We start from the raw sequence: 14,598 nt of genomic DNA on the forward strand, positions 1-14,598 counted from the left end.
CCTTCCCTTCCCTTCCCTTCCCTTCCCCTTCCTTCCTTCCTTCCTTCCTTCCTTCCTTCCTTCCTTCCTTCCTTCCTTTTTTTCTTTCTTTCTCTTCTAAATGAAGCATTACTGGACTTCTTTTTGCTAGTAACTCACTCTAAAAATTGGATCACAATTTTGAGTTCTATATTTTTTTTTAAAAAAAAGAAGCAACTAATGTTTATATCTGGCTCCTGTAAAATGCTCCTCTTTTCTTTAAGCAAAAAGCAAAAAGAATTCCATCTGGTTTGCTACTGTGGTTGGGATCATCCTTCTCAGAAGAGGCTATGCAAACTCATGCGAGCCTCATCAGTTATCCATTCCAGCTGAAAACAGGTAATAGGAAGCATAGGCTATCCCAGAATAACAATAATTGTATGAGAAATTAGTATTCAAAAACTCTTCCCCATTAAAAAAATTCATCAGAGTATGCAATAGTTACAAATGTGTAGGACAATATTCTCATGTGGGAGCATTCACTTCTCCCAGCCCAGCAATGTGTGTGGATGCAAACAACAGCTCGCAAGTGCAAATCACTACAGTAGTGCGAGGGTGGGAAAGGTGAACCAATGATCTCTGAGCGTGATTTCAACCCATAGATGAAAAGTAAATGACACACGAAATACTGTCATAGCTGCCTGTAACAAAACCATACACATTTCCTCTACAGAACAAAGACCTTTTTGTGCTCACCTATGGAGCTCTGGTTGCCCAGCTATGCAAGGATTATGAAAAAGATGAAGATGTGAACAAATACTTAGATAAAATGTAAGTGCTGTTCTTGTTGTTATAGAGTATTTATTGCTTGTTGATATCACTTTATTTTCCTGTTTCTAATGGCTGGCTCCATTTCACCAGCTCCTCTTGGCTTCTATGAGCCACATCTGAGAGTGGAACGTGATTTTTTTTATAACTCAGCTTAAAATAATGGAAAGAATAGAAAGGATTATTTTCTCTAGATCTGTCAAACGTAGATTTCTCTTTCCTCATGTTTGACAAGATTTCTCTATTAGTCACTTATGAGCAGCCAATGTGGTAGAACAAAGGTGTTCTTTTAGTAAGATGATAGAATGATAGTTTCATTTCAAAATGACAGTTTCATTTTGAATTTTCAGAATTCCTTACAATGAATTACATTGTGATTTATAATATGTAATTCCTTACATAAGCAGGGATGACCTTATGGGGCTATGCAACAAACAAGCAAACAAACAGAAAACTAATAGTAGTCACCCGAGAGGAAGACCAATGTACGAGGGATTCAATGGAAAGGAGGGGGTTTTCTTTTCTTCTTGTTTTGTTTTGTTTTGCTTTGCTTGTATAGTAATTTCATTGATTGAGAAATTTTAAAAAGCTTTTCAATAGGAAACCCCAACCTCTCCTTTTTATAAGTAAAGCCCATTTCCCTTTTTCTTTCACTAGTGAAGTTTCTTCCAGCTTATAGTCAACCTTCTAATTTCCTACAAGTAAGTATATGATCATCGAGTTATGGCAGTATTATCATTCATTTTAATGTTTTCAAATGCCTTACGAGCATGAATGTATTACACATAATAATGAGTCTCACTATGACTCCTTCGTACTTGTTCACAGTGCATTTTGATAGATCGACTCCCATTACCCTTGCTTGTGCTCCTTTACTGCCCTTCCCTTTTTCTCCTAGCCCCACCTCTGCTTTCATATATTCTGTATACCCTGTGAGTTTCATTGGGATTATTTACAGAAGAATGAGCACCTTACATGTGGCTATACCACTGAACAAGATGTCTCTCCCTCCTCCATCAACCATTACCTGCATAAAGACAGAAGATTTGGACTCCTTCCTCCCCTTTATAACAAGTGTTGGTTGGTACAATTTTGTACAAATGGGTGTGTGGTTAGTTATAGCTGCTGAGAGTGCAATAGTCATGTCAAGCCCAGATGATGGTATTCCTTATCTCTCCCCCTAGCTCTTACATTCTTTCCAATTCTTTGCCCTCAATGTTAAGTAAGCCTTGAAAGGAGTATTAATGAGGCACTACTTTGGGCTGGGCATTCAATGGTCATTTATTTTCAGTATTTAGAGTATACCTGAATCAACAACAACAACAACAACAACAACAATAACAACAAAAAGCTTCTCTGACCAAACCCAGCAGAAGCACTATTATACCAATAGAAACATGGTAATTTATGAAGCAGTTTGATACGTCCATCAAGTCCACGTAGCAAAACAACAACAGTAGCTTCCCTACTAGGGTCTAGAACCTCCCCAGCCACAAGCTTCTGAGTGGGTTTACAGTCTTATACATGAATTTCTTCTCATGGAGAAGTCATCAGATCTAGTCAGAGAGTGGTTACCACATAACAGACTTGCCATTATCACCTGAGTTTACTCACCTTGCTTGACTGGTCAGTATTGTTGCTCAGAGGACCCACAGCTGAGTACAACTGCTAATGACAATTCTCCCAGCAGCATGCATAACACCCAATATTGTGATTGTGGCCGGTATGGAGGAAACTTCTAGGCCAGTGTTAGCTTGATTTACCTATGTCTTGTGAACAAGATGCATAGTGTCTTTAGCAATAATTCTTGAGTTGGATATCTTAGTTTTGATGGGAAATGAATAGCACTAGCAATTACTTGTATTGTTTTAGGACCTCTATAATCAACAACTCATAGGGAGGTAGCCCAACCTTGGCACTGAGATTTTTGTTTAAAAAACTATGGCTTCTGGAAACAATTCAATCCACCCACATGTGATATAGTCCTTAAACTTGTTTTTAAAATTATTTATTTATTTATGAGTATAGTGTGTGTGTGTGTGTGTGTGTGTAGGGGTGGGGGAGGTGTGTGCATGTGTATGCTCATGCACATACTGTGGCATGTATGTAGAGCTCAAAGAGCAACTTTAGAGAACTGAAACAATTCTCCCACTTTCTGGGCTCTGGGGATCAACATAGGTCATTAGGTCTGTGCACAGACACTTCTACCTACTAAGCCATCTTGCCAATTCTCCACCTTAACTTATTTATTTATTTGTTTGTTTGTTTGTTTATTTATTTATTTATTTATTTGAGACAAGGTATCTCACTGAACACATGGATTGTCAAAGCTGGCTGGCTGGCAAGTTCTTTCCATTCCCCTGGTGGTAGAGTTATAGAAACATACCATGTATGTACTGGTGACCTGAGGTTCAGCCTTCATGTGTGCACAGCAGACTCTTTATTGACTGAGCCATCTCCCCAGCCAATTTATAATCACATTTTTGGATTGGCTAATCAAATGTCAGATTTCCTTACAGCTTTTTCATACACCATGGGTTTTTTTTACCCAATCTGATGAGCTGTTCTCTCCCCATCTGCCAACTGTCCTTCCCATCTAAAGTGTCCAAGCTCTAGAGGTTTTTTTTTATTTTTTGAGACAGGGTTTCTCCATGTAGCCCTGGCTGTCCTGGAACTCACTTTGTAGACCAGGCTGGCCTCAAACTCAGAAATCCGCCTGGCTCTACCTCCCAAGTGCTGCGATTAAAGGTGTGCGCCACCACACCTGGCTCTAGAGTTTTTTTTTTAAGCTCTTAATTATGGACACTGGAAAGCACTATAGCAGAATAATGACTGGGAAATATGTATAGGTTATAAGATTTATTCAGGCAGGGTGAAGGGAAAATTGAGCTTAGATTTTTAAGAGTATTAAAAAGGGTCCATTAAAAAGGGTGTTTTTCCAGGAGCAGAGATGGTCAATAGAAGGGAAAGCTTGAAAGAAGTTTTAAGTTCTTATTTTCTTCTATTTCCATGTGCCGGTACTCTTCTTTGGGGAGGATCTTTCTACTTACAGTACACATCTTTCTGTTGAATTTCTTGAAATTTGTATTGCAAGGAAGCAAACTTCCAGAGGGAACCTACAGCTTCCTTCTTTTCTTCCTTAGCTGGACAAACTGCCTGAGGTCATGGGAGCTCACATCATTAGTTAAGCTTGGGACACAAATGTCTGATATAGCATTTGCAGAAATGTACCCAAATTACTTGATTTCTGTTAGTTGATTTTGTGAATTGGCTGTAGAAGACAAAGAATCTCCCTTATTTAGATAAAAATATGTTTGGTGAACTGAGCACATAGCTTAACAGTTAAGAATGTAATAGCAGGTAAAGAATAAAGTTTGAGATTCTGTAGCAAGGTCTTGCTTAAGAAAAAAGGTTTCACATATGAATATTTTGAATAGCTTTTAAGAGCATTTCACACTGTATATGTCACATATAAATTGGTATTTTGTAGAAAAAACATCCTTTGGTAGAAGGCAAATATATACATAACTGTGTATGTACATTTTCATCCCTCTGCCCATGGCTGAGCTTATAGATATGTATTATAATAATTAACAAATACTAGACTCTTTTAAGGTCCCTGTTCCACTGTCCTTTGGAGTAGATATTCTGCTCTTACCTTTGTGGTTATGAGTCTAGTCTTTAATGGCTGAGCCATCTTTTTCTCCCACACAGATGGCCTGCTCTTAATAAATAGTATATATCAGTAGAGTTGGTGAATTATTAAGGACTCTGACCTCAAATCCATTTCTCCATAACTGCCAATCTACCAAAGATCTTTTGCATTTTAGGTCCAAGGCACAACTATTGCCTTGGAAAATATCAACTCTAATTTTCTTGGGTATTCTGTTGCTTTGTCCAAATGGTTTCACTTTTCTCTTTCTCTATGGCTATAAAAGTAAAGGCCTTTTTTTTTTGGCTGATGGTTATGAAAAATAATATTCCTTTTTCTTTTTCTTTTAAGGTCTTATTCCTATAACTAGATTAGAAATTCTTAAAAGACAAAGACTGTGGCATCTCTTCATGTCCTCCTGAGAAATTTAAGTTCCTTGGGCTGGAGAAATGGCTCAGTGATTAAGACCACTGACTGCTCTTCCAGAGGTCCTGAGTTCAATTCCCAGCAACTACATGGTGACTCACAACCATCTGTAATGGGATCTGATGCCCTTCTCTGGTATATCTGAGGAGAGCAACAATGTTCTCACATACAAAACATAAATAAGTAAATCTTTAAAAAAAAAGATTTTAAGAAATTTAAGTTCCTCAATATGTCTTGTTCAAGGAGGCTGCTGAACTGTCTTAACTACTTACTCCATTATGTTATGAAATCCCAGTGAAAACTTTCTGAATTTTACTTTAGCTACTATTAGATGTAGTGGCTTGGACGGAGTTAGTAGTAGGTAAATATGCACCTTCCCTTGGACCTATCATTTCAGCTTCTATAGAGTAAAAAAATATGTTTTTCTGAAGTTGCTTGCCAACCTCTACACACACACACACACACACACACACGGAGGAGGTGAAGAGGGGGAGAGAAGGAAGGAGACACAAGAAACAGGGGAAAGAGAAAGGGAGATAAACTTAAGAAACTTAAGAGCTGAAACCTTTAGTAGCAGCAAAATATATCTCTCTAGTTCCTTTTCCTCTTCCTGACTCAGCTCCTTTTATGAATGTAGCTCCCCTGCCATGATGGATATGCTATGAGAAGCTTGAATATCTAGGGTCACACCTGCAAACAAGGATCTTACTCTGCTTCACAATAGCTAACAGTGAGAAATATTAGAGACATGCATCCTTCACTGAATTTACAGTCAAGTTTGGGCCAGTCTCACCTCCATTTATATTCCTCTGCTTGCGAGACTAATTAATATTTCCTGGATTTGCTGATCTCTGCTTTTGTGATCTGCAGAACACACACAAAGTCATCATCTAAGACAGTTTGATCTGTTGCATTTGGGCCTAGTTTGTTATCTATCAGGAAAATCATATTTTACTTTATCCACAGGGGTTACAACATTGGAACACGGCTGGTGGAAGACTTTTTGGCTCGATCCTGTGTGAGAAGATGTCATAGTTATTCAGAAATTATCAACATAATCGCCCAGGTAAATGCATTTCTGGTTCTGTCAATGTATTTGAAAACATGTCAGGTATGGGTATAAATCAATAGTCCCTATAATTTGGGATGTTGAGGTGAGAGGATTGTGAGTTCTAGGTCTGTGCTAAATAGTATGTTCCAGAGAAGCCTAAGCTACATGAGATTCTGTCTCAAAAACAAAACAAACAACAATAAACAACTAAATCCTTTCTGAGTTTAGTAGTCTTCAGTTCTGACTAGACAGGTTCCATCTGCATATGTTGCTAGGTGTTGAGAGAGGAGATTATGATAGAAAAGCTTTTCATACAGATATATAACTATTATGCACTGAAGACCAAGCTTCTAAACTGACTTAATTATCTATATCTATATCTACATCTACATCTATATCTATATATGGTGTGTCTGTGTGTGTGTGAGAGAGAATGTGTGTGCATGTATATCTGTATTAAAGAGTATATATATATATATATATATATATATATATGTGTGTGTGTGTGTGTGTGTGTGTGTGTTATGTATATGTGTATGTGCATGTGAGAGAGAATGTATGTGTTATGTATGTGTGTTGAGTGTGTAAGAGTCTGTGTGTGTTAAGTGTGTGTGTGTGTGTCACATTGGTAGCAGTGTTTTACAAGAGATTGAGAAGGTGGCTTGGCTGGTGAAGTATATGTTACACAAGCATAGGGACCCAAGTTGATATACCTAGCAGAGTTGGAAAGTTCTTGGATGACCTAGGGGTGCCAATCAGGGAGCCATCCATTGTAGAGCAATCTGCATAAAGAAGTCTCCAATGGTAACAACATCCCTGGCATGTTTTGAAGGTTGATAGTCTCAGAGGCTAGAAGCAGATGCAGTGATTCAGTCCTTTATGTATAGCCTTGGAAGCTGTGAAAGGAACAATTCTCCCAGCCTGCAGCCTCAGGTCACTGTGATGGAGGAGTGGAAGGCTGAAGAGATCCTGTGTGCTTCTAAGAAATAGTGAAGGCAGAAACAAGCAAGGCAGTGAGGAGTCAGATCCTAAAGTCTTCAAGCTTTGTCCTCTGAAAAGAGCAGGCCAGATCTTCAGAAGTCTCCCTTTCTGCCTTATCCTACAAGTCTGTAGCAGTACCCAGTTAAATTATCAAATTCATCCCATTGATCCCAGTGGTGGCTTGTTCATTGATACCTGACCCAGTGTTCTAGGTTCCCGAATGAAATACACACACACACAGCCTTTATATTTTGATATGCCTAAAACAGTTCAATGGCTGGGCTACTTCCTAACCTCCATGTGACTAATCCACATCCCTCCAATATTCCCAAGTTATTGCTTACTAAAATCTACATTCCATCTTTGCTGCCTTGGACCTGGTCGGGTAGCCCTCTTGAGAACTGTTCTTTCCCAGCTCCTACATGGCTGCTATGCTCTCTGTCCCTCACCTTCTCCTCAGGCATGGTGGATCTGCTTCTTCCTCTCTTCTGCCTCTGTCCCAAGCCCAGGAATCCTAAAAGCCCCGCCTCTGTCTGCCCTGCCCAGCCATTAGCTGTCAGCATCTTTATTTACCGACCAGAACAAACTGAGTGCAGGGTCCCTGAGCGTCTTACCTGTGGATACTTGTGTGAGCAGTTTTCAGGACAGTAACATAAGTTAACATAAATTAACATAAGAATACAAGCAGTTACACAGGTCTAAGATGGTTCCAGTTCTGAAGCCCCAGAAGACGTGAATTTCTAGGGAACAAGCTAAGCTCCTGATTGGATGGATGTAGTTATGAAAATAAGGTTAAAAAAAAAATGAGACCAATCAGAGAAACACTGTCAAATTTATAGGAAAATGGGGATTCTAAATCACCCAAGAGTTGTCAAAAATTCACAATCAGGTTTACAGATCTCAACCTCTGCAGAAGTAAGGAAGCAGGTACTGATTTCTTTTGATTTTGTTTTGTTTTGTTTTTACAAAGTTTTGTCAGTTTCTAGTTGCTAGGCATTTTTTTTTTCCTGGCTATTGCCAGCTACTCAATATTGGAGCTTTGGCTGTTGATTTAGCCTGGAGTTTCTGTTCATTGGTGTTTCCTTTGCTTTGTTCCCACAACACAAATACTCTACAAGTGCTTTGTGGAGGTCAATACAGCACATGGGCAACCTTATAGCAGTCATGCCCCAAACCAGTTCAAATGTAACCCTGTGGAAGGGACTACCAGCATCAGAAACTATTTCCTGGTGCAGTATTTTTCCAGGAGAAAAGTAAAGCTTCCTGTGCTTTCCCCAACATCTGATGACTGTGCTAGCATCTTACACAGCCCTGATATGTGGAAGGCAGCTTGGAATCATCCAAGACTAGCCCACCTTTCTTAAAGCAACACATCTTTAGCCAGCATCCTTTCATTGAAGATCTGTGGTTACTCTGTGACCTAGTACCTATTTGAGGACACAAGTTATATAGGCCTTGGCATGTTGCAGAGTCTGGTTCACATAACAGACCTTCTAATCTGTCTTCCTCCTTTTTTCTCTTCTGAGCCCTGATATTTACATACATGGTGAAACTGACCCTTTACATGAATTGCTTTCACACTAACACAGCACTAGTTCTGTGATTCTGAGTGCAGGCACTGCCTTTGGTCTGTCAGTCTCAGAGCATCTCTCTGAGAAGGCAGAACAGGAATTGATTATGGACAGTTTTCCAAAAAGGAAGCCAAGTTCCAGAAAGAGTATGCTAGATGGAAACAAGTAACATGTATGAAGAAATAAACTTTCAATACTAGAATCCAAATGAAAGTTGTTTCTACTTTATTATTATTATTTTATGGTTAGTGAATCATGGAGATATAATGGAATCCAGCTGTCTTCCAACTTCAGCACAGTGAATTTAATACCATTCAACAGGTTTAAGAAGAGAAGAGAAAAGGAAATTCCTCTCCATATGTGTTGGCAGAATATATGTAAAATCCTGCAGCAGTGTTCTGTGTATGTGCATGTGTGTATGTGAGTACATGTATGTGTAAGTGAATGTATATGAAGTTCAGAGATCAACCCCAGATGTCATTCGTCAGGTACCACCTACCTTGAATTTTGAGATGGGGGGTCTCTCATTATCATGGAATTTCCTCTTCCAGTGAGGTTACCTGGCCAGGTAGCCCCAGTGATTTACCTATCTCACCCTCCATAACATTTGCTATCTCATCTGCATTTTTTCCATGCTGCCACCCCTGGCTTTTGACATGGACATAGGAGAACAAACTCAGGTCCTCATGCTTCCGTGGCAGGCATTTCTTCAACTGAGTTATCTCCCCATAACCTGGAAGTTTTTAAAATAAAATAACTCCACTAAATCAATTATGTGGTGGAGGGGACTATAAAAATACTTGTCATTTTAATGTAAAATAAATACTGTGACTGATATATATTAACATTTATAGCCCTACTTATTGTATTTCCTGTTGGTAGTTATCCTAATCCGTTTGCTTAATAAGTCACTGTATTCTAATAATGATGATTCTGAAATTTCTTTGGGAATGACTTCCCTTGGCCTTTACCTAAATTCATCCCATGTCTTAAATGTGCATATAAAGTTAAATATAAAATATGCCTAAGGGATAACAAGTTTCTAGAGAATTAAAGCAAAACACCAGCGATAACTTATAAAGTCATATAACATGGGAAATAAAACTTCTTGTACTTAAAGTTGCTTTTTTAGGCTTGACATCTGAGAAGGAAAATGATTTTAAAAGCTGATTAGAACTTCATTCTAAAGGCATGTTCATAGAACAATGGGTATTTTAATTTATTCTTTTGGATCTGTTCATATGATCTACATATTTTCTATTTAAGTCATATAACATACTTCTGTTATTTTTTTAAAAATCAGTTAAGAGCAATAAGCAGTTGAGAATTGGGTTTGTGTAGCCTGTTATTGAGGACTGGGGGTTATTTTCTGTCATGTGTTGATAGACCGGAGCTCATCTGCTCTGTGGTCAATACATTGGGATATACTAGTGGATGCCAACTGTTGGTCTAAGTGAGCTCCAGACTCAATAGTGCAGTAGCACAAGGGATCCTTTAGTTTCCTCTGCATGTTAGCCTTAGATTCAATCTCCGGTATTCATCTAAATCAGAAAATCAAACAGAAATAGACTTCAAAAGAAATTGGCTTCTGTGCTAACTGGTCTTGTGTCAACTTGACACAAGTTAGAGTCATCTGAAAAAAAGAAACCTTAATTGAGAAAATGCTCCCATAAGATACCACGGTAAGGCATTTTCTTAGTTAGTGATTGATGGGAGAGGGCCCAGCCTAGTATGAGTGGTGCCATACCTGGGCTGGTGGTCCTGGGTTCTATAAAAAAAAAAGCAGGCTGAGCAAGCCATGGGAAGCAAGCTAGTAAGCAGCACTCCTCTGTGGCCTCTGCATCAGCTCCTGCCTCCAGGTTCCTGCCCTGTGTGAGTTCCTGTCCTGACTTCCTTCGGTAATGCACAGCAATGTGGAAGTAAAATCAAAAGGTTCCTCCAAGTAAACCCTTTCCTCCCCAACTTGCTTTTTAGTTTAGGTCATGGTGTTTGGTCACAGCATTGGAAACTCTAAGACAGCTTCTATAGCAGGAAAGAAATCCACATCAGAACTTTTAGCTAGATGTAATGACATAAGCTACAATTCTAGCATTTAGGAGGCTGAGGCAGGAGAATCATGAGTCTAAGACCAGCCTTTAAAAAAAAAGTGAAAGTGAAGTCAGCTTCAGAACGAGATCCTGTCTCAAAACAGAAAGAAATCACCTTTTCCTTAGTCAAAATTAATCTCCAAAGAAACCCTAAGAAATAATTTATGAAGGTTATTCTTGATGGTGCCAAAGATGGCAAAAGTCTCACATGGAATGCTCTTGTTACCTGTGCTCATTTGAAGAATGTTGTCTATGTGCTGTCAGCCATAGTAAGATTACACCACCAAAAAACAAAAATAACAATTCCAGTATGAACTATGGTGTTATGTTTAGTCATTCGTGTTTTGGGGCCTCAGCCAGAACTTGGAACCTGGTAAAACTAAGTATTAGTTGGAAATGGGGGGCGGGGTAAAAAGGAAGAGGAGAGGATGGAGAGAGAAGAAAAGAAAGAAGTTTATTGTTTAAGGCCTTCAGGACAAGAGCTTTTCTCTAACAGGCAGGGCCATGGCATGCTCCTCAGAGTGTTATGGGCTCCCTCAGCCCATTTCATGAGGGTGCATGTTGTGGCCATACCTGGTAGCAGTTTTCTCTCTAGAAATTAAAGAAGAGATGTCTCTATGTACCAGATTATAAAGGAATCAAGTGGAAAATGGTATATGAAACATGAGGAAGGAAAGAAGGAGGAAGGAAGGGAGTGAGAGAAACAAGGAAGGAAGGAAGGAAGGAAGGAAGGAAGGAAGGAAGGAAGGAAGGAAGGGAAGAAGGAGGGAAGAAGGAAGGAAGGAAAGAACAAAGGAGGGAGAGGAGGGAGGAAAGGGAGGGGAAAAAGAAGGAAGGGGGACAGAGGGAAGACAGGGAAGAGAAGGAAGGAAAGAAGGAAAAGAAAGAGAACAAACGAACAAAAAAGAAAAAGCAAGCAAACAAACACAGAGAAAAAGATTAATATCTCAGCCAAAGAGAAAAAAGGTCCATACACTGTGGCCCCCACTAAGAGAGCATGTTCTATCTTTAACAGCAATAAAGTGTCTTCTACAGATGGCAGCCGCCAAACTGCATAATATTCGACAGGCTAGACACAAGAAGGTCAAAGTTAAAATTAAAAACATGCAGGACAGCTGCTTTTTTTAAATTAGGTATTCTCTTCATTTACATTTCAAATGCTATCCCAAAAGTCCCCAGACCCCGCCCCCACCCCCCTACCCACTCACTCCCACTTCTTGGCCCTGGCATTCCCCCCACCCTGTACTGAGGCATATAAAGTTTGCAAGACCAAGGGGCCTCTCTTCCCAATGATGGGCGACTAGGCCATCTTCTGCTACATATGCAGCTAGAGACATGAGCTCCGGGGATACTGGTTAGTTCATATTGTTGTTCCACCTATAAGGTTGCAGACCCCTTTAGCTCCTTGGGCACTTTCTCTAGCTCCTCCATTGGAGGCCCTGTGTTCCATCCAATAGCTGACTGTGAGCATCCACTTCTGTGTTTGCCAGGCCCCGGCAGCTTTTCATCACTCTCCTTTCTAAACATTTCATGTCACCTTAGCCATCTTGTTATGTGTAAAATTTCTCTGTCCTCAGTGAGGTGGCATTTCCACCCTGTCAACTTCTTCTTAGCAATAAAAAGAACATTTTCCCATTCTCACAAACAGAGCAGCTGTCTCCTGGACACCTCTTCCTTCTAAAGCCTGGTTTTCACCTCTTAATCATTTTCACTTCTTAAAAACATTGCTCTCACCGAGAGTGATGATGTCACCTGCTTCAGGAGCATTTTGACACAGATGCAAGGTCAGGCTTTAGCTATGTGCACGCCCACATATGCTTTCCTTATAATTAGCAGCTTTCATTAAAAAGACCTGGCCTTTGGCAGCATTATCTCATTAACCCTTTAAACTCTCTTCAGAGGGAACAGGCAGTAAATGTGGCTGAGTAAGTTTTAGATAACTAGGACAAATTCAGATGGGTTTAGTCATAGTTTATTCCCGGAGAGCATAGGAGAGGCAGGAAAGGAAGTCATGGCTGTGTTTTGCTTAGCCGATCTTTTCAGACCAAGCACTGTGTGCAGCCCTCTACCTTACTTCTGAAATGCAGAATGTCCACAGCCCACAGTAGCTGTCCTGCTTTCTGAGAAAGAGAGAGAAAGAATAAATTTCAAACAAATTTACTAGACAGAGAAATGTATGTCCAGACAGGAAAGTGATTCCTCTGGATGAAGTAGAAAGTTGGGTGAAAACAGAGCTCTCTTGAATTTGATGTCCACTTTGTACTTTTCTGCCTTTCGGAGTTGAGGGGTGGGAAGTTTCAAGGGTTAACAGAATTCTCTCTTTTATTTTCTCTTTATGCCTTCCAGCAGGAAGGTCAGTCCATTGCTAGGCACCAGACCCTCCTTTCAGTGTGTGTGTAAGATCTAAAATTTTGCCATCTAGTGGCCTGAAGAAAAGTCTCACAGGAGAGAAGGGCAGCAACACATTTTCCACTTTTTAATTTTTCTTTATTTATCTTTTCATTTTTTAGCCTAAATCTGGGTTTAATTTTCTGCATCATTAAAACAGATTCAACTTTAAAATGTGACTTTATCATCTACAAGTTTAAATTTTGTATTTGTATTCAAGGACAGCTACAAATATTACCTAAGATGCACAGTCAGGCTTCCATACATATCTCGGTGGCTTTTTTTGCCAATTTGACACAAGGTAGTGCAGCAGTTCTTAACTTGTGAGTCTAGACTCCTTTGGGAGGTTGAAAGACCCTTCTACATGGATCGCCTAAGACCATCTACATACCAGATAGTTACATTTTGATTTATACAATAGCATAATAACAGTTATGAAGTAGCAACAGAAATAATCTTACCTCAACATGAGGAACTGTATCAAGGGGTTGCAGCACTAGAAAGGTTGANAACCACTGAGCTGGAGTTATCTGGGAAGAAGAACTTACAATGAGAAAATGCCTCCAAGATATTGACTGTAGGTAAGTCTGTGGGCATTCTTTTGATTAACAATTGATGCAGAAGGGCCCAGTCCATAGTGGGCTGCCATATCTTTGGGCAGATGGTCCCAAGGGTATAAAAAGTATGTTGAGCAAGCCGTAAGGAGCAAGCCAGTAATCTGTGTTTCTCCAGGTTTCTCTCTGCTCATAGTTCTTGCCTGCAGGTTTGACCTGACTTCCTTTGATGATGAACTGTGAGATGGAAGTATATGTTAAATAAACTCTTCCCTCTCCAAGTTGCTTTTGGATGTGTTGTTTTATAACAGAATTAGAATCCTAATTAGGATAATATGGCTATCACATCTTGGTTTAACAAGCCACTGATCAAAAATCATGAACAACAAATTTTGTCTGCACTAGAGATGTACCTTTCTTCCNTCATCAGTATTTCCCCAATAATACAAGGTAATAGATATTCGTGTATCACTTATATTGTATTAGCCATTACACATGACCTAGAGATGATTTTAAGTAATCTAGGAGGTTGTGGGTAGGTTTGATCTTTTATAAAGTGACCTGAGTATCCACAAGCCTTGGTATTTATGGGAACCTTAGAGCCACTCTACTGTATAGACCACAAGACAGCTGTCCTTTCCAATATGTCAGAATTACCATTGTATGGCACTGAAAAACTTCAATAATGCATATGTTTTCCTCATAAAAGTTCAAAATAACTCTCATCTATTATTTATGTGTTTCTTACAAGACCCTTGTAGAATTGTTATGAAAGAGCCAAATGGATTCGGTGTGTAACTGAGACTCATATGATACTATCAGTCACCTATGACCGAAGCCACCTTGGCATAATCTCCTACATGCATTTCTTGTCTTTTTACTGCTGATTTTTGTTTGTTTGTTTGTTTGTTGTTTTGTTTTGCTTTTATAAATAACTGCTTCTTTAAAATATAGATTTAAAAGTTTTTCCTGCGCCGGGCGTGGTGGCGCACGCCTTTAATCCCAGCACTCGGGAGGCAGAGGCAGGCGGATTTCTGAGTTCGAGGCCAGCCTGGTCTACAAAGTGAGTTCTGCTTGTGGACGTTGTACATCGTGGTGCGNA

General features: G+C 39.5%; 1 protein-coding gene across 1 annotated transcript in view; it reads left to right on the top strand.

Annotated features, from left to right (window-relative positions):
* The window catches only part of Trappc3l (trafficking protein particle complex 3 like), a 45,485-nt gene that overhangs the window by 2,695 nt on the left and 28,192 nt on the right, over window positions 1-14,598 (top strand). The window contains exons 2-3 of the mRNA XM_021175098.2: window positions 692-789; window positions 5,831-5,930. Of these exons, the coding sequence (XP_021030757.1) occupies window positions 692-789; window positions 5,831-5,930 (198 nt within the window). The remainder of the gene's footprint in view (window positions 1-691; window positions 790-5,830; window positions 5,931-14,598) is intronic.

The sequence above is a fragment of the Mus caroli genome, chromosome 10 (assembly GCF_900094665.2).
Source record: "Mus caroli chromosome 10, CAROLI_EIJ_v1.1, whole genome shotgun sequence".
Taxonomy (NCBI): domain Eukaryota; kingdom Metazoa; phylum Chordata; class Mammalia; order Rodentia; family Muridae; genus Mus; species Mus caroli.